The 19,150-nt window shown below is 44.8% G+C and overlaps 1 protein-coding gene across 3 annotated transcripts in view; it reads right to left on the bottom strand.

The window, feature by feature from the left end:
* The window catches only part of ANKDD1A (ankyrin repeat and death domain containing 1A), a 62,959-nt gene extending 44,757 nt beyond the window's left edge, over window positions 1-18,202 (bottom strand). The window contains exons 1-5 of one of the 3 annotated variants that reach the window (XM_069766334.1): window positions 18,057-18,202; window positions 3,324-3,427; window positions 2,608-2,706; window positions 2,064-2,162; window positions 133-237 (exon numbers count right to left, since the gene is read on the bottom strand). In XM_069766334.1, the coding sequence (XP_069622435.1) occupies window positions 133-237; window positions 2,064-2,162; window positions 2,608-2,706; window positions 3,324-3,427; window positions 18,057-18,090 (441 nt within the window). In that variant the 5' untranslated portion in view covers window positions 18,091-18,202. The remainder of the gene's footprint in view (window positions 1-132; window positions 238-2,063; window positions 2,163-2,607; window positions 2,707-3,323; window positions 3,428-18,056) is intronic. The other 2 variants (XM_069766335.1, XM_069766336.1) reach the window with 2 other exon arrangements.
* Window positions 18,203-19,150: the final 948 nt, after the last annotated feature.

Genomic DNA, 19,150 nt, shown 5'->3' with positions numbered 1-19,150 from the left:
CGCCAGCTTTCTCATAGAGAATACTATGTCTCTACCATGTCTCTAGATGTCTCCAGACAGACCATCCACACTTCATTCATGGTTGATGTAATAGTCATAATATTAACTAACAAGCCAGGCTATCCTACTTACCTTATCAGTCTTATCTAGCTTGATGTCCTCCAGATCTTCCATAATAAACTCCATGACTTTGATGTGACCTCTTTGGGCTGCGCATTGGAGCAAATTTAGGCCATTCTGGAAATTCAACACATACAACGATTAGTACAGTATATGACAATGTGAACAAATCATGTACGACAATGGAAGTTTAATGCTGGCCATAGCCACGACATCTGACGATTGTCAGCCAAACCTTTCGGCTGTAATCTGGAGCGTAGGAAACAATATCATGGTGTTTAAAGGTACAAAGCATCTTTGTCTCTGTATGGCCTTACATCATCGCCTAAAAAAAAAAACTGTTAGAAAACTCGTATTTCGTATTACATGGCCATCCTAAAACAACTTACTGTACGTTGTTGTTTGTTTTTACGTATAAAATCTATGGCAATCAGATATTTTTCATATCACAATCTGTATTAAAAAGAAAAAAAACACAAAAAAAATAGAAAAATAGAAACTTCAGCTGCGTATAGAGGTGTAACCTACGATTCTAATACTGCCTGGGATAATAAGACTTCTGAAAAATCTTCTGTAAAGATCAGGGTGTGTGTGTCTGGAAAAGCACCAAGTTTTGTTTTTAATATAGATAGTAATATAAAAAAAATACATTAAGAAAAATGCATTTAAACACCAAAAATCTGATTTAAACAATAGGCCAATTTCTGATGAGATTTTCTCTTTAAAATTATAGATTCATTCCACTTTTCCTTGTAATTTACAAGGAAAGTTCATATTTTATTAGCCAGAAACAATATGAAACACAGCAGGTATTATATAGCAAGCATACACTTGATAATGGCTCCATGGAGGAGCTGAAAAGTAGCATACCTATCTCTGCTAGGCTTGGCTAAATAAATCACAACTCTTTCTCTTTTTTATGCTTGGTTATTTCAGCATCTGAGTCAAACAATAGAAGCTCTGCGCCCACCTGAGAAGGGATTTTTCACAATGCTGCTTCCTCCTCTCTTTGTCTTATACAGTATCTATATTGAAACCATGGTAAAGGTCATATTTCTCAACTTTATTCTGTTAAGCAAAGTGCTATACAAACCTTTTTTTTCGGTAAGAAACCTCTAAATTCTGCACTCTTACTCTAGCAGTCAGCCGGTGGCCATACTGGCGTCCTTCTCAGCCGGTGGCCATACTGGCGTCCTTCTCAGCCGGTGGCCATACTGGCGTCCTTCTCAGCCGGTGGCCATACTGGCGTCCTTCTCAGCCGGTGGCCATACTGGCGTCCTTCTCAGCCGGTGGCCATACTGGCGTCCTTCTCAGCCGGTGGCCATACTGGCGTCCTTCTCAGCCGGTGGCCATACTGGCGTCCTTCTCAGCCGGTGGCCATACTGGCGTCCTTCTCAGCCGGTGGCCATACTGGCGTCCTTCTCAGCCGGTGGCCATACTGGCGTCCTTCGCAGCCGGTGGCCATACTGGCGTCCTTCGCAGCCGGTGGCCATACTGGCGTCCTTCGCAGCCGGTGGCCATACTGGCGTCCTTCGCAGCCGGTGGCCATACTGGCGTCCTTCGCAGCCGGTGGCCATACTGGCATCCTTCGCAGCCGGTGGCCATACTGGCGTCCTTCGCAGCCGGTGGCCATACCGACGTCCTTCACAGCCGGCGGCTATACTGGTGTCTTTTACAGCCAGAGGCCATACTGGCGTCCTTTGCAGCCGGTGGCTATACTGGTGTCTTTTACAGCCAGTGGCCACATGGGTATCCTATAGCCAATAACTACTAGCTTAATTGTAGGGTGTAAAATTGTGTAGTTGGAAATAAGGCTCCATAATACAAAAGGAAGATGTATGAACACTTCACGACTCAGAGAAACGAGAGGTACTTTTTGAAGCCCTTTCAATTTTCTTGTCGTGTGATGAACACATGGCACATCGAATATTACTGAAACTCACCTTGTTTTGACAGGTGATTTTGGCTCCAGCATTGACAAGGATATGAAGAATCTTAAGATGTCCGAACCATGCTCCCAGTAGTAAAGCATTCATTCCAAACTTGACCCAGAATAAAAGAAAAATTAGAAATCATCCAACATACATAGATGTTGCCCAGTTTTACTATAGTATATACGTTTGGCATGGGTTTGGAAAAGAGCAATATCCCAGCTCTAATTAGAGAAAAATGGGAAACAGTCTTCAATTGATTTATACACGGAAATGTAGTAAGTGAGCTCATTTATTACTGTTTATGATCACCACACTTTGTAAGGTGCACCAAATGTATTTATTTTTTTGCTAAACCTCACAAATTTTTGCAAAAAACAAAATCTAGAGTGGTGCAAAATGTCAAAAAGTTGTAAACTTTTTTTTGCAAAATACCACTAGTGCCAAATTTTAAGACATTTTGGAGACAGATTTTTTTGGCCAGGTGAAATAATAAATTCCCTCAGATCTGTCACCCGGACAAATTTCCACTTTTCCAGACAGAGCAGATACATACACAGTCTTCCTCATCCACAGGAACATCATGCTCCAAAAGCAGCTTGACCGCTTGCTCATGTCCTGCACCTGCTGCCCAGTGTAGGGCTGTCCTATCTACCTGAAACATAAGGTAAGAAGACACAGAGAGACTATGATAAAATGTCTGTGAGGCCTAGAGACAGAAGATTACAAAGACCAAGTGTCAAAGTGAAGAAATTGACAATCCTGACTTGGTGCCTGCAGAAATCTTTTGTGGTCCTGCTCCACCCATCCAGGACACTGGATTTCTCGGTTATTACAGCTTCTTTCAGCTACGAAGTATGGAATAACACACTTCACAGTTATGAATGAACGGTTGGCTGAGAGGTACATGCTCCTGCACACGCACAGGGCGGTGACGTACAATTCCTTACACTAGGCTTCCGTGAACCTTGACAATTTTCCACATGCTATAAAATCAGCACTTGACGGTTGGGGTTTAGGCATGAAAAGTTGTTTAAAAAATTCTCACACCCCTTGTTATTGTGGAATATGTATTAAAATGAGTGCAAGTGAAATGAGAAGCAACCAGATTTCAGCTTTCACCTTCCAGAGCCCCTTTCAACAATGAAAGCAGTAACTTAACGAGCTACTTTGGTAACTGGCCCACTTTTTACTCACATAGCCGATGCATTCATAGCAAACAACTGTAAAATCAATACTCCGAAAATAGTGTGGAAGGGGCATGGTACCTACACTGTTCTTGGCTCGGACATCCACCCCTTTCTTCATCAGCTGGAGCATCTTCTCAGTGTTGTTGGACTTCGCTGCAATATGAAATTCTTGCTCAGAGCGAAGCACTGAAACAAAGCATTTGCCAAGAGGTCAATGCCACAATTTTCGGTTTGTTTCATATCTGCGTATTCTGGGCGTTCAATTTAATCAAAGGAGGAAAAAAAAAGAAAATTATGCTACATTCATTATATAAAATACACTAAAGCCACCGAACAGAACCCCAATAATGTGATAGGGCCTGACTTGCTTACATCTTCTTGTCTTATTGCCAGACATAGGCAATATTTGATGCGGAAGTGTGGAAGCTGTTTTAGCAAGAAAGGGGGGACCAACCCCATATTAATGACTATGGATTTACAATGGAATGTCATAAAAGCCCCTGTAGGTATAATGCAGGAGCGGACATACCATTGGTGGAACATGTGCAGCCACAGAAGGGTCCAAGAAAGGGACCCAATTCCACCTCAAAAGCAGATGAAATTGTGAATATATTGTTCTTATACAGGGGCTCTCTACTGTCGGTGTCCAATCCTTGTATAACGTGTAGTTCTCCTATTACTTTTTTCCATGTAGTGTATACGCTTCACAAAACAAGCCCTATTTCTCACTGTAAATATCTTCCATTTCCATTGTCGAACGTGTATTTTGCAAATGGCCAAGATTGAAGCCCATTAGGAACGATCGTTACATGCCCCACAGTGATGATTTCTATGCCTATAAACCTACAGTGAAATATTGGATTCATTCACTCCTGGCACTTTACAACCTTAACTACCTATAAATTGTGATTGTAAAAGCAAAGACTCAGAAAATGCTGGATCAATAAGGCAATACTATTGAAGGATTTTATCTATCTCTTCACCCTTTATACCTGGACTCATTGTATACTGCTGGTCATTTCAGCACTGGTAAGAAAGAATAAAATGTGCCTCAATGTACCATGTTGGTTTCCATCAGGCCGTTATACCACGCCACTGCTGGGCTCGGAGACGCTCTTCCTTTCTACAGTTCTCTAGTGTCACAGTGGCCAGTGATATCAATTAGAGCTGACGGGCTGCCATTGTGTGTGAGGGCTCGAGGGCATACAGGAACGAAAAATAGGAAAAAGAAACACAGCCCTCCTCAGTCAGTGCACACCTCACCCCTCCACAACAGAATCATCAGGGGGCACCAGACACACATGAAATAGCGCACTGACAGCATTTACATAATAGTATCACCCATTTTCCTGATTCAATCATTCTATTAGGGCATAAGGACATCATAAGGAATGAGGGTGCCTTTTCCACTGTTAAGCTAAGCTGGCCATACACATTAGGTGTATATTGGTCGAGGCCAGCACAGTACCTCATCTGTATGGGGTTCTCCTGACTCTCCCCGATAGAAGACGTCTGGGTCAACGAGGAGCAGACGTTTTCTACTCCAATTGCCCAGTTTTGTTTTTGGAGAGACAAAGCATACACCTTAGACAACACTTGTATGGCAAACAGCCATTTTCCACCTTATTCACACACATGCTCATCTCAACCAAGAATGCATGAGTTGTTAAAAGGGTTTTCAGTTTTCAATTTTCTTAATGCATATTGGCTTCTGCTAGATAAATTATTTGCACACAGAACAATCATTCAAGGGCTTTTCCCACAAAGCTAATTTTAAGCAACATTTTTAAGTCTCGGTGTCTGACTGTGAAGGAACATGGTCGGATATATCACGGATCCTGGGCAAGGGAGGCAACCGAAAACAAACTAAAAATGGGATACAGACTTGACAGCACGATATCACAAATTATTCTTTTAGGTAAAACATTGTTTAAAAACAGGCAGGGAAATGTTTTGCCTCACAAAAAGATTCCTTTGCTGTAATGTCTGTATACGCATTTCCTTCTTCCCTTGCTAGAGCGGTGATCCCCTGCTGTAATGTCTGTATACTCTTTTGCTTCATGCCTTTGCCAAGGAGCTCTGATCTCTCCTGCTGTAATGTCTGTATACTCTTTTGCTTCATGCCTTTGCCAAGGAGCTCTGATCTCTCCTGCTGTAATGTCTGTATACTCTTTTGCTTCCTCCCCTGCCAAGGAGCTATGATCTCCTGCTGTAATGTCTGTATACCCTTTTGCTTCTTCCCCTGCCAAGGAGCTATGATCCCCTGCTGTAATGTCTGTATACTCTTTTGCTTCTTCCCCTGCCAAGGAGCTGTGATCCCCTGCTGTAATGTCTGTATACTCTTTTCCTTCCTCCCCTGCTAAGGAGCTGTGATCCCCTGCTGTAATGTCTGTATACTCTTTTCCTTCCTCCCCTGCTAAGGAGCTGTGATCCCCTGCTGTAATGTCTGTATACTCTTTTCCTTCCTCCCATGCTAAGGAGCTGTGATCCCCTGCTGTAATGTCTGTATACTCTTTTGCTTCAAGCCTTTGCCAAGGAGCTCTGATCTCTCCTGCTGTAATGTCTGTATACTCTTTTGCTTCCTCCCATGCCAAGGAATGGTGATCCCTGTTTGTCCTGTCTGTATACCGTTTTGCTTCCTCCCCTGCCCAGGAGATGTGGTATGATCAGAACATGTTCCTGTACGGTCAGACACAGCCATTACAAGGGAAAACAGCAGGGGCACATTTATAAGAGTATCTCAGCACAGGATTATTTTTTTTATAACACATCCAATTGTGGAATTTATTTTTATTCCAAGATCTAATAATCCAAAAATATTTTGCTTGTGGGAAAACCCCCTTAATGATCATTCCATGTGCGTGGAATTGTGGTCAGCCTGTTTAAACTGGCTATTGAACGACTGTTCCACTTGCTCAATCAGACTCCATATACACGGAGGTATTCTTCTGGATGAGAACACAAACACAGAGTCTGATAGAGCCTGTATGCATTTATAGATCTCCAAGAACCACACAGGTTCAGTATGCTACATGATTGCTTAGATTAGGGAAGAATAAACACGAGATCTGTGCAAAAGACAACATCCCTGAATGGCCACATTTCCTTATCTAGTTTGCACTTTATTTTTAGCGGAATTGTTACAAGGGAAATTCCATTCCTGTGCCAACAGAACAGGAAGTGCAGAGCCAGTCACTCAGCATCCTGTCCTGACCGTACAGACGTGAGCTGCTGCCAATCACTAGCTACAGAAGTGACTGGAGGCTGTGGTCATCAACTGGCTGCAGCAGTCAAAAAGCTGCCCGACACCTTACACTCTCTCTCCCCCGAGAAAGCTGGGAGATTGGTGAGGGCTGAGGTAGTGTTCAGAGAGACAAGAAGCGGTAAGGTGTGATTTATTTAAGAGCCTTCTGCACGAATATTTGAAGAAAAATAAATAAAAAATAAATCAGGTGAACACACCTTTGAATATTTCTTCATGGGTGCACATGTCTTGAGGTGCATCTACTCTTCCATCTCCGCTCCTGGGAACGGTTGTTTCCTGATTACCTGCCTGTCTAAACAGATCAACATTCACCAAAAAATAAAGTAGTAAAACACTTTCTTGTCAGGGGGAAATTATTTTTAGGCTTGTCTAAAAATCATCACTCTCAGCAGCACAATGTCCATTTTAAAAAGATGTGATTCATACAATTATAAATAGAGGGAAAAAATGGGGTGAATTCTCTACTACTAGAGCTGCTCGGCTGCTGTTAGGGATGCAGAAGTATAAGCACAAGGTCAGATGGGTTAAAAGCCCCCTGAAGACTTTCTTTGACCATTTCTTTGTTTATGGTGGATTTACAGGTATCAATTATTGGAGCAATTAGGACGTTTCACCGCGATTGTAATGGTAATTGCCTGGTGTTCAAACATAGAACCATCAGCAAATGATGCTAGAATAAAATTGATCTGTCCTATATTAAAATCATTGCTATCGTTATTATCTTACTTTTCCTAATAAAAAACATTACGGTCAAATTAGTGCACACATAATTGTGAGACATGAATGCATCTGTAACATCTGCATATTAGCTCCATAGTCTTATAATTACCGTAGGTTTTTTTTTCACTTCTAAGGGTAATTTCATGCACAGTGAGTTTTACTGCATTTTTTATTTCTTTAATATCAAAAACAGCTAACAAAGAAAAAACTCAGAAAAAATACATACCACGAGATACGGCCTTCCCAAAACCCTGTCTGATGACAAATGCACACTTAGCAGGATGCAGCAGGCCTCCATCCTTAGGGTATATGTCCACGTGCAGTAAACGCTGCGTGTTTGACGCTGCATAGGGACGCAGCGTCAGACACGCAGCGTCCAGATGTTACAGCATAGTGGAGGGGATTTAATGAAATCCCGTCTCCACTATGCATGGTAACATTTTTATAGTGCTGGGCAGCCCGCCTGTTAATACAAGGGGCGTCATCAATAGGTTGCATACAGACACTGTGCACTACACTTATCAGTGTGACTGACGTCCTATGTGAGTTATATCAATGTGCATTTTTTCTGCTAGGCAGACAACCCCTGCAATGTTTGGTTGGGGTGGTTGTTTTTATCAAGTAGTTTGCACCTGTGCCGCTCCTAGCCTTTAAGGATGGAGGCCTGCTGCATACTGCTAAGTGTGCATTTGTCATCAGACAGGGTTTTGGGAAGGCCGTATCTCGTGGTATGTATTTTTTCTGATTTTTTATTTCTTTGCAGCAAAAACCGCTGTGATTATGTGCTGAGATATGAGTCAATAGACTTGTATTGAAAATTGACCTCCGCATCTGCGCTGCTCCATGGAACACTGGAGCTGCAGAAAGGTCCCCGACAACGGGAGCGACGCTGGAAAACAAAGGTGGGCAGGGGAATTACAGTTAAAGCACCACTCCAGCGGTGCTGTAAAAAAATAGCGGAGTGGTGCTTTTAGGAATGTGCACGCAGAGTTTTTTTGGGATCAGATTTAGTTTAAAAAAATTAAAAAAAAGACAAACTGCTTGAAAGACTCTTCCCATTCATTTTAATACTATTTCTTGGTGTTGTTGATATATAGAGTTTTCAGACTGCTTTTTTCTCCCTGCTTCAAGTTTGTAAAATGCATGGAATAAATAAAAGTATATATCACTAGCTTGGTAAAAAAGAAAAACTGAAGTGGTTTACACTAGAAATACTAGCAGTTTTTGAACAGCTCAAAAAACATAGCCTTAGGCCTCATTCAGATATCCATGATTTTTCACATACGCAAAAGGGGTCCAAGATTCATCCGTGCTTGGATCCGAGCGCCATCAGTGTTTGGTCAGTGTCAGTTTTTACCGTCAGTGATTCATCAATGATTTTCATGTTTGGATGACAAAGCTTCTCCTCTCTTCTGCAATGTTATTCACGGACTACACACAGATCCCACCACGTGCTGTCAGTGATTTTCACGGACTCTGACTATTTTCATCCGTGACACGGATTAAAAACAGACGTGAATAGTATCATAGATTATTAAGATCAACTAATCAGAAGAAGTATCGGTGAGACCAGGAGGTAGGAGGAGGTTCACAGGGCTTTGGTGCGGCGACCATGGATTACCAATGTGACTGCTGCACCACGGTCCCTAGATTTTTTGTTTTTTTTTGCTCTACTTTTTACAGGATGTCCCTAAAGTCCGGACACATAGGCAAAAAAGTGCATATTTTTAAGAAATGAAATGTATTAACATTTTATTCAACTGGATTATTAAATACTAGATGGTGGCCAGATTCTAACGTATCGGGTATTCTAGAATATGTAGGTAGTATATAGCACAGGCTACGTACTATATTGCACAGTGACTTAGTATATAACACAACTGACGTAGTATATAACAGAGCTACGTAGTATGTAACACAGCATACGTAGTATATAGCAGAGCTACGTAGTATATAACATAGCCACGTAGTGTATTGCACAGCTACGTAGTATATTGGTCAGCCACATAGTATATAGCAGAGCCACATAGTATATAACATAGCCACGTAGTATATTGTAGAGCCATGTAGTATATTGCACAGCCACGTAGTATATAACACAGTCACGTAGTGTATTGCACAGCTACGTAGTGTATTGCACAGCTATGTAGTATATTGGTCCGCGACGTAGTATATAACATAGCCACGTAGTATATTGTAGACGCACATAGTATATTGCATAGCCACGTAGTATAAAACAGAGCTACATAGTATATTGCACAGCTACGTAGTATATTGGACAGTCACGTTGTATATTGCCCAGCTGCATAGTATATAGCACAGAGATGTAGTATATAACAGAGCCCACGCAGTATGTAAAACAGCCCACGTAGTATATAGCAATGTGGGCACTATATGCGTGGTAAAAAAAGACTTAAAAAATAAACGTATACTCACCTTCCGAAGGCCCCTTGAAGTCCTGGCCCCTGTGTGCGGTGCACGCGGCAGCTTCCGGTCCCAGGGTTGGTATGAGCGCAGGACCTGTGATGCCGTCGCGGTCACATGACTGTGACGTCATGGCAGGTCCTTCTCGCATAGCATCCTTGAAACCTGCCGCTTGCACTGCCGAGGACAGCACGCGATGTCGGAGGGTGAGAATAAGCCGGATTACTCACCGGTAATACTCTTTTAGTGAATCCACGACAGCACCCTACAGGAGAGAGGGATCCGCCCCACAGGAACAGGAAACCTACAGAAAGATAAAAGGGGGCGGTCCGCCTTTCCTCCTCAGTTTTGATTTCAGAGTACCCGGAGGACCGCCAGCATTAGGCAAATATAATTTATTTCATTTTCAAACTCATTTGCTCATGTATGATTAAAAGAATTTTACTCAATAGTTAGTACTATATTAACCTAGGGAGGGATGTAAGAGGGTGCTGTCGTGGACTCTCTAAAAGAGTATTACCGGTGAGTAATCCGGCTTTTTACCCCTCGCCACAACAGCACCCTACAGGAGATCTTTCAGAGACCATCACCTAGGGGGGGGACTACCGTGCTGAGGACAGTCCTGCCAAAGTCTAGGTCAGAAGTTGACGATAGGTCAAGCCTATAGTGGTTATAGAAAGTAGAAGGATCTGACCAAGTTGCCGCCTTACATATAGTTTCTATTGGGACGTCTCCTCTTTCGGCCCAGGAGGATGCCATAGCTCTGGTAGAGTGCGCTGTTATGCCTTCCGGAGGGTTTTCTTCCATTTTTTTTTTTCTTTTTTTTTTTTGTAGCGGTACTGCGCATGCGCGAACTCGCGCCACCCCCACCGCTGATCTCGGCCTGCTTACCCCGGAAGTTTAGCATCTACTTCCGGGGTGAACTTACTAATAGCGGACAGCGCTCGCGGTGCGGCCTTCTCCGGACCGCCATGCAGGGAACTCCTGCCACTCACCCTTCCACCAGGCGAGGATCACGCTGGAGCCGCCGCATAATGCAGATGCCGGGCGGCTTTCTCCGGACCCGGCCATCTGTATGCCTCCCAGACGAGGAGGGAGCCGTCTAGCGGAACTCCCCCGACGCTGCTTCCAGGCTGCAGCCCCTGCCGTTCCGAAGACACTGCACAGGCGGCGTACATGCCTAGGTATGTCTGTAGCTTTTTAGCGTCCTGTCGTTCCCGCAGGAACAGGAAACCTAAACTGAGGAGGAAAGGCGGACTGCCCCCTTTTATCTTTCTGTAGGTTTCCTGTTCCTGTGGGGCGGATCCCTCTCTCCTGTAGGGTGCTGTCATGGCGAGGGGTAAAAACCTTTTTTTTTTTTTTTTTTTTTTTTTATTATTATTATTTGTAACATTAGATATTTTTACTATTGATGCTGCATATGCAGCATCAATAGTAAAAAGTTGGTCACACAGGGTTAATAGCTGCGTTAACGGAGTGCGTTATACTGCGGCATAACACAGTCCGTTAACGCTGCCATTATCCCTGTGTGAGGGCTGACTGGACAGGATTATGGAGCGGGCACTGACTTTTTGCGGCCATTTTGCCGCCGGACTGTGCCCGTCGCTGATTGGTCGCGGCAAAACAGCCACGACCAATCAGCGACTTGGGATTTATTTCCGTGACAGACAGAAAGATAGACGGAAGTGACCCTTAGACAATTATATAGTAGATTGGATTCTTCAATATGATTTCCATCATTTGCGATGCAATGATTGATGCGCTTTACAAAATTCACGTGAACTCGATGTAAGGAATCCACATTGCCGTCATCTTTAACACATTATGAGTAAATCAAGTCTGTAATATTTGTGATTTTCATTGAGTACATCTCCTCTAGCATACCCCAGAAAAAAAGTCAAGGGGACTAAGGTCAGCTGCATGAGGAGACCACTCCTTGTCATCATGTTCTCCAATCCCCAAAAATTGTAATTAAAAGGTATCCGACACCAGGAAATACGCTATAAACCTGCTGTGACGACAGAGCTTTGTATCTTAATTAACCAGACATCCATTTTCAGTATGCCAAGAGGAATAGACTTATCTATATATTGACTTTTAAATTTGGGTGTTTCTTCCTGGTTGGTCAAGAAAACACAGACTTTTGTTCGTGTAAGCCCGTAATATTGACATTTGATGTAACATATTGTGCTGTTATCCTAAATGACTATTGGTGTTTGCTGATTGTATGTTGTCCAGGCCACCTAGTTTGTTGGCTTGCAAAACAGAGGAGGAAAAATTATGCAAATAGATTACATAATCAAACAGTGCCAGTTGGTCTCATCACCATTTTACCCCTTTATCTGTGAATGCTGACTTGAAGGACATTTGTTAACTATAAGTATATACCTCCATATACAGATATACTGCCAGACATCTGAGAGTTCCAAAGATCCAAAGAAAGACTCTCTACATGACAGCAGCCAGGACATCATGGCTTCATCATGAGGGACACAGATTTGTCATTCAACTGAATCTGGACGCCAGCTTACGGGACAACGGCCCCAGAGGAAGAATACAGATGTGCTCCATTAACCATCCCGAATCCATTCATACATTTGGCGTACTCAGGATTTGAACCCCCGGGTCGCCTGAGCCCTAAGGATACGTTTGTGATAACTTAATGCATGAAGATGTTCGCAGAAGCCAGGTTGTGACTCTCTGGTTAACTGGGCTTGTACCTGAATGGACCGTCATCTTCCTAAGCTTGTCGTTACCTTCTCTCGGTGCATGCCACAGGTGGGGTAGTTGGCCCTGGAAGCTGAAGCCAGGTTGTGACCCTCTGGTCAACTGGCTTTTACCTCAATAGTCATCTTCTTAAGCTTGTCGTTACCTCCTCTCTGTGTGCGTTCCACAGGTGGGGGTAGTCGGCCCTGGAAGATTTAAAGTCACAACTTTTCTTATCCCGTCAAGTAGAGGAAGGGTAAGAATCTGTAATGTGCACCATCGTGGGTATTTTGCTGGGACTGTTCTATTCGTTATCTGCCCGTTTTGTCTTTCAATAAAGTAGTGCCACACTGTTTAACCCTCGCCCTGTGTTGTCTGCGTAGATTTACACCCGCGGTAAAAGGAGCGCAGGCGTTCGGTGGGATGGTCCATGCGGTTTCGGCCAGCGGACCTGGGCACTCGCTAACATCCAGTGTCTCCACACCTGCAGATATGTGGTTAATCTGCAGGTTAATAGCAGTACGTAGGCTGGTTTCACATTTGCGTAGGGCAGAGCTGCGGAGGGCTGCGTAGTTCCTCCATTAAGCCCCGCCAACTGCCGCACCTCCTCCATTCAGCTCTGCCTACGTCGGCATGCGTCCTGTGTACCTATCGTTAACATTGAGTACGCATGCCATGTGAATGTATGCGGAAGCCTCTGCATGTGTCGTTTTGACGCTGCGCCGAACGCAACATGTTGAATTTTGTTGCGGTCAGCGCACTGCCAAAACGACGCATGCGGAGGCTTCCGCATTCATTCGCATGGCCTACTTACCCAATGTTAAAGATAGGTATGCAGGACGCATGCCGACATAGGCGGAGCTGAAAGGAAGAGGTGTGACAGTGGGCGGGGCTTAATAGAGGAACTACGCAGCCCTCCGCAGCTCTGCCCTACGCAAATGTGAAACCAGCCTAACCTGCCTGGCTGTCATGTCGGATGCTATTCACACTAGGGCGTCCGACAGACAGGGGTAATTCCACATTTGTCCACTATACGCTCAGTGGCGCTGGCTAGATTTTATCCAGGTTATCCAGGGTTAATCTGGCTGGTAATCTGGTTGGAGGCTGGGTCACGCCCGTGGCCTTTAAATAGTCATTCTGGACTTTGGGCGTCACCAATTATAGCTTGTACATTTCAAAAAGGTTCAGCACCTGTTCACAATTAGTCTATGTTTGGATGTGCAGGTCCGGTTTTTGAAATGTATTCTTTAGCCTTCTGATCGTGCACTCCGCCTCCTAGCCACAGGTGTTTTAATTACAGCAGGTCCAATACCCCTCCACAGAAAGAGAGAATTTTAGTCTAGGAAGAGGTTTGACATGTACCCATTCAGATGGAGACGTTTATTCTCAGCGAGGTAAGGCAAGTGTAGGACCTGGTATAAGAGAGATGCCGTAAAGGGGCTACCAGGTACACATAAAATTGGCCATTTTTATGCGCTAAACGCTCTCATTTTTGATATTTCTAGTGCAGTAATGCAGTTCAAATTTCGTGTTTCAAGTTTGCACGTTTCAGCGCTGCAGTGTGCTGCCTTATTTACTCAATTGTAGCTTGTGTCTTGTGCCTGGTGATCTCGGTCTGGAGTGGTGGTCTAGGAGTTGAAGTATCATATCTGGTGGTGTATTATCCTTTGTCATATTTCTCCTTCCTATATTTGTGTTCATTTTTGCCCTGTGCACATTATAGTGTTTTCCTGTGTGTCTGCGGCGTGGTGCGTTTTTAGTTTTCCCTGTCTGTACTTTCTGTGTAGGTTGATGTGTGGTCTTATCACTGGGTGGCGGGTGGAGGTTTCAGCATAGGGCTGAAACAGGAGTCCGGGTCAGGCCTGGCGGCCCAGACAAGCACACCATCAGTGTAAATTCTGGGAGAGGGACAGACAGGGTTTTCCCTAGTCTGAGGGATATCGCAGGGGCCCGGGAAATCAGCTTTAGTCTACCCTATACCCCCGTGACACTGGCGCTGGCATGTAGCCGAACGCTGCGGGGAGAAAATTAACTTTATTCCGGTGTTCCGGTTTCAGACATGGGGTTCGGCGCCGGTTCAGTCAGGCTCTGAGTCTACAGAGCAGCGGCGGCTCAGACTGACACTGGCTTTACATTGAGGCCGGCTGTCAGTCGGTGGTCTGGTGACAGGTTCCTATTTGTCCAGATTTTAGGGACACCCTGTATATGACTCAAACAAAGAGGAAATATCCACAAAGAAGAAGGAAATGTAACAGGAGCTTTTACTGTAAGCCCGCAAGGGCAGGGTCCTCGCCCCTCTGTATCAGTCCGTCATTGTTAGTTTGTTTACTGTATGTGATATTTGTAACTTGTATGTAACCCCTTCTCATGTACAGCACCATGGAATCAATGGTGCTACATAAATAAATAATAATAATAATAATACCTTCATCAGAGCAGACTGGCAGCTACAAACATCTCACCTCAGCCGCCAATTACACATGACATCATTGATTGTTCCACTAATGATTGTTAGCTTTCTCTAGACCCAACAAGCCGACAGTTACCATAGTGAAGAGAAACATGACTGTAAAATTTCCAACATTGCGCTAAGTATAGCATTATGCTAATGAAAAGCCAGATTTAAGTAGCGAATGTAGGATAAAGAGACAGAAAACTGAAAATAATCCCAGGACTGCAGAGGTCGTCAGATCACATGTTTGGGACATTCACTTTTAGTAGAATCCATTGCTTCAACTTACTGTGTAAAAGACGTTAAAGGGAACCTGTCACCCCATCCCCCCCAGGCGTTTGCAACTAAGAGAGACACCTTGTGCTGCACTAATGCTGCATTCTGACAAGGTGGCTCTTTTAGTTCTTGTTCCTGGCACTGCTGAAATTGAAATTTGTCCCTCATATCTTTTAAATCTCCACTGGGGCAGGTCTTTCCCCCCTAATAGAGACGCACCACAGCCGTCACACATGGCCTCTGCGCGCCGGCTCCTCTTCCTTTATTAGCGTTCCTGGCGCCTGCGCTGTAAGTTCGAATGACAGCGCAACTGCACATGCCCGAAAAAAAAAATAACAGCACCGGGGACGCTAATGAAGGAAGCGGAGGCGGCGCCCGGTGCGCAGAGGCCATGAGTGACAGCTGTGGTGTGTCTCTGCTAAAGGGGAAAGACCTGCCCCCGTGGCGATTTCAAGGTATGAGGGACAAATTTCAAAAACGATTATTTCAGCAGTGCCAGGAACAAGAACTAAAAGAGCCACCTTGTCAGAATGCAGCATTAATGCAGCACAAGTTGGCTCTTTTAGTTACAAATGCCTGAGGGGGGTGACAGGTTCCCTTTAAGGAATATATATCGGGATACATACACTCTGTTTGGAAATGCTGCAAATTGCACTAAATTTGGCATATTAAACACTTTTCTTTCCCTTACTCAAGGCTGTCATATTGCACCACTGTTAGTGGCAAGTTTATATATATAAAGGTCTTTAATCTGTCAGCAGGATTTATCCCCTCCCCTCCAAAAAATATATATATTTTTACAAGCATGTAGCTCTTTCAAAGACAAGTCCAACAATACCTATAATCAGTCCGTTCCTACTTTACTGAGAAATCAGTGTCTGAATATGCAAATAAGGGTGAAGTGCTATAGTAGATCTGAAGCCTCTATTCTGAAGCTCTATTTTCTGCCCAGTGCCACTCCCTCCTGCTTAAAGGGACACTGTCACCTGAATTTGGAGGGAACGAGGCGGGGTTTTTGGGTGTTTGATTCACCCTTTCCTTACAAGGGTGAATCAAACACCCAAAAACCCCGCCTCCATGTCTGAAGATTGTTCCCTCCAAATTCAGGTGACAGTGTCCCTTTAAGTAATGTCTCATTTACCTGAAGTCACACAGCATAGAGGCTGTCAGTCAAGCAGGAGCAGGTGGTGCTAGGTGAGGAATAGAGCTGGAGTGACAGAGGCTTCAGATAGTTCTTCAGACTCATTTGCATATCAATTCAAATGCTGATTTCTCAGTAATGGGGGAACAAGTTGTTACCTACGGATTAGTGGGATTTCAACCGCTGGGACCTGTACTGGTGGGCAGAACAGGGAACATATATCCCTGCTACTATAGTGTGTCGGTGTGCATGCTTGATCTTTCCTCGTTGGCATTTTTCCAGCAGTCCCATTGAGAATAAAGAGGCGGTTGAGCATCCACATTACCGCTCTATTCTACCAGGGATGAAAATTCCCCATTCTGTTAATCAGTGCAGTCCTAGTGGTCGGACCACCACGATAAATAAGTTATTACCTTTCTTACGGATAGATAACTTGTTTTCACGACACCACCTCTTTAATTTTGCAAACTACACCTGTACCTGTCTAAATGTTCTTCAAAGCGTATATCAATATAGTTTAAAAAATAAAAAAAGGAATAGTAAATTTGTCACGCCAGGTACTCTATTCTGTGCACATAAATCCCTCAAACTGACCGAAAATTTGGTGCATAGGATCACAGGACCACCAGCAAAAGAACAGAGGGAGCAGAGCACGTGAGGGGATTCACAGATATGCACCCCCCAATCCCAGCACAATGGGGAACCTGCATACTGCTTCATTTTCCAGGTGTGATGGCGGACCACCACATTCCTATGTGACACACAACTGAGGGAAACACCATATACAGGATTTAGCACTGTAACAAGTGAGCAATTATCAAAAGCTGAAGGAAGTCTAAATCCCTGCCATTATACTGCAAACACTGGAGACAAAATCTAGCTGAGGCAGGAAAGATAAAATACTGCTGGTCCAACAGTCAGTTACTACACTGACGTTTTTAGTATGGAGACGATCAAACACCAATGGACATGAAAAGATAGGGGCCAGGAGTTTGTTAGTAGGTACGGCGCTGCCTGGCTTCTGCATGCCAGTGTATGAAATTTAGATGCATCCACGGTGGCAGACTGAAAACCTAAGATTTAATGCAAGGTGAGAAAAGCATGTTCTTATCTCTTCCACGACTTATTCCTGCGATCTGGAACGGTAACGTCCTTAGTGCTGATCACATCATATACATCCAGAGTGTCCATAAAAATGCTTCAGGGGTACACTGATAGCATGCAATATCCCCCAGAATAAACACATGTATGAGTGGGATGGAAGGTTATCCTCTATCAATAGGACACTAATCATTGGGGAGTCCAGACCGCGGGGACCCAATCATGCAAATGGAGCTCTGGAAGCTGGGAAACAGGTCCTCCATCCTAAATGCAGATGTGCCCCCTCTACCTCGCTCCATTCATTATCTATGGGACTGTAGATACAGGAATGACCCCTCGGAATAGCGCTGCGCCCCTTAGTTGTTGGGGGACAGGTATAAAACTAATGGAAGAGAAAGGAAGCTGACAACAACCAGTCAGATTCCGGCTCTCATTTCTGTGCAGTCCTCTGGCAGATGACAGCTGCGTCCTGATTGGTTGTTACGACTACTCTTCCCATGCTCCAGCTCTTGTAGATGTGCCGCAATTCACACAACATATCGCGACAGTCAGGGCGCAATATTCCCGGCAGTGCAAGTACCAGCATCGTTCTGCAGCATGCCTCCGTCCTGGCAGCTGGGGATAGTTGGTACCCGCCAGGCTGAGGCTGCGGACAACTCGGGGAAGAGTGGCAGTGATGCGCACAGTGATGCCAGGATACCACCCACCCTGCACCGTGCCCGCCACTTACAGATCTCATCATCGCAGAGCAGTGCACTCTCCATCCCAGAGCCGCCTCAGCTCAGCCTCATCCCGCCGGGCGTCCCCGCCAGCCCTTCCCCGGGCAGCCTGCACCCTCCGGGGGAGAAGCGAGTCAGTGCGCAGGAGCTGCCGGCCGGTGACGTCACGGGAGGGGCACGGGCGGGGAGGAGCGGAGGCTCCGGCCACAGTCACTGACTGACAGCAGCTCCTGCAGCCGCGGCGGTCACTGACAGGACGTGTGCGCACAGTGCAGCGCCCCCAGCGGACGGTACCTGCTGCAGCCTGTCCCCTACTGACCTCCTCACCTGTGGTGACCCAGAGGTGCTCCAGTCTCACCGCTCTTATCCCTGCTACACGCAGCCCTGCAAATGCCATCATTTCTATACACGGCCCCACAATACCGGCATTATATGGGCACAATGCCATTATGTGTCCTGTGGCTGGTAGGTAATGTAGAGCGCCGCCATCATTTCCCTGCCATTTGCCCTCTGATGGGTCTAGTATGGTGTGGTTACTTTCAGTGGTGGTCCGCCTCAGCTCAGGGGTAGGTGTCTCACATTTAGGCTGCCGTCACACGTTCAGTATTTGGTCAGTATTGTACATCAGTATTTGTAAGCCAAAACCAGGAGTGGGTGATAAATGCAGAAGTGGTGCATATGTTTCTATTATATTTTTCCTCTATTTGTTCCACTCCTGGTTTTGGCTTACAAACACTGATGTCAAATACTGACCAAATACTGCTAGTGTGACGGCAGCCTTACAGACAGGATTGCTACCAGGAATTTCAAGGCCCCATACTGGCAACATTTTCCACAGGAGCTCTGTATATAGTGTCAGTGTACAGGTAATAAAGTGATCACCAGTGACATTATACACCGGAGCTCTGTATATAGTGTACAGTAATATAGTAATCACCAGTGACATTATACACCGGAGCTCTGCATATAGTGTACAGGTAATACAGTGATCACCAGTAACATTATACACCAGAGCTCTGCATATAGTGTACAGGTAATACAATGATCACCAGTAACATTATACACCGGAGCTCTGCATATAGTGTATAGTGTGTTATGACCTGGT

This window comes from Ranitomeya imitator, chromosome 4 (genome assembly GCF_032444005.1).
Source record: "Ranitomeya imitator isolate aRanImi1 chromosome 4, aRanImi1.pri, whole genome shotgun sequence".
NCBI classification, from domain to species: domain Eukaryota; kingdom Metazoa; phylum Chordata; class Amphibia; order Anura; family Dendrobatidae; genus Ranitomeya; species Ranitomeya imitator.
Note: the sequence above shows the minus strand (reverse complement) of the source record. Positions and strands in the feature narration are given on the sequence as shown.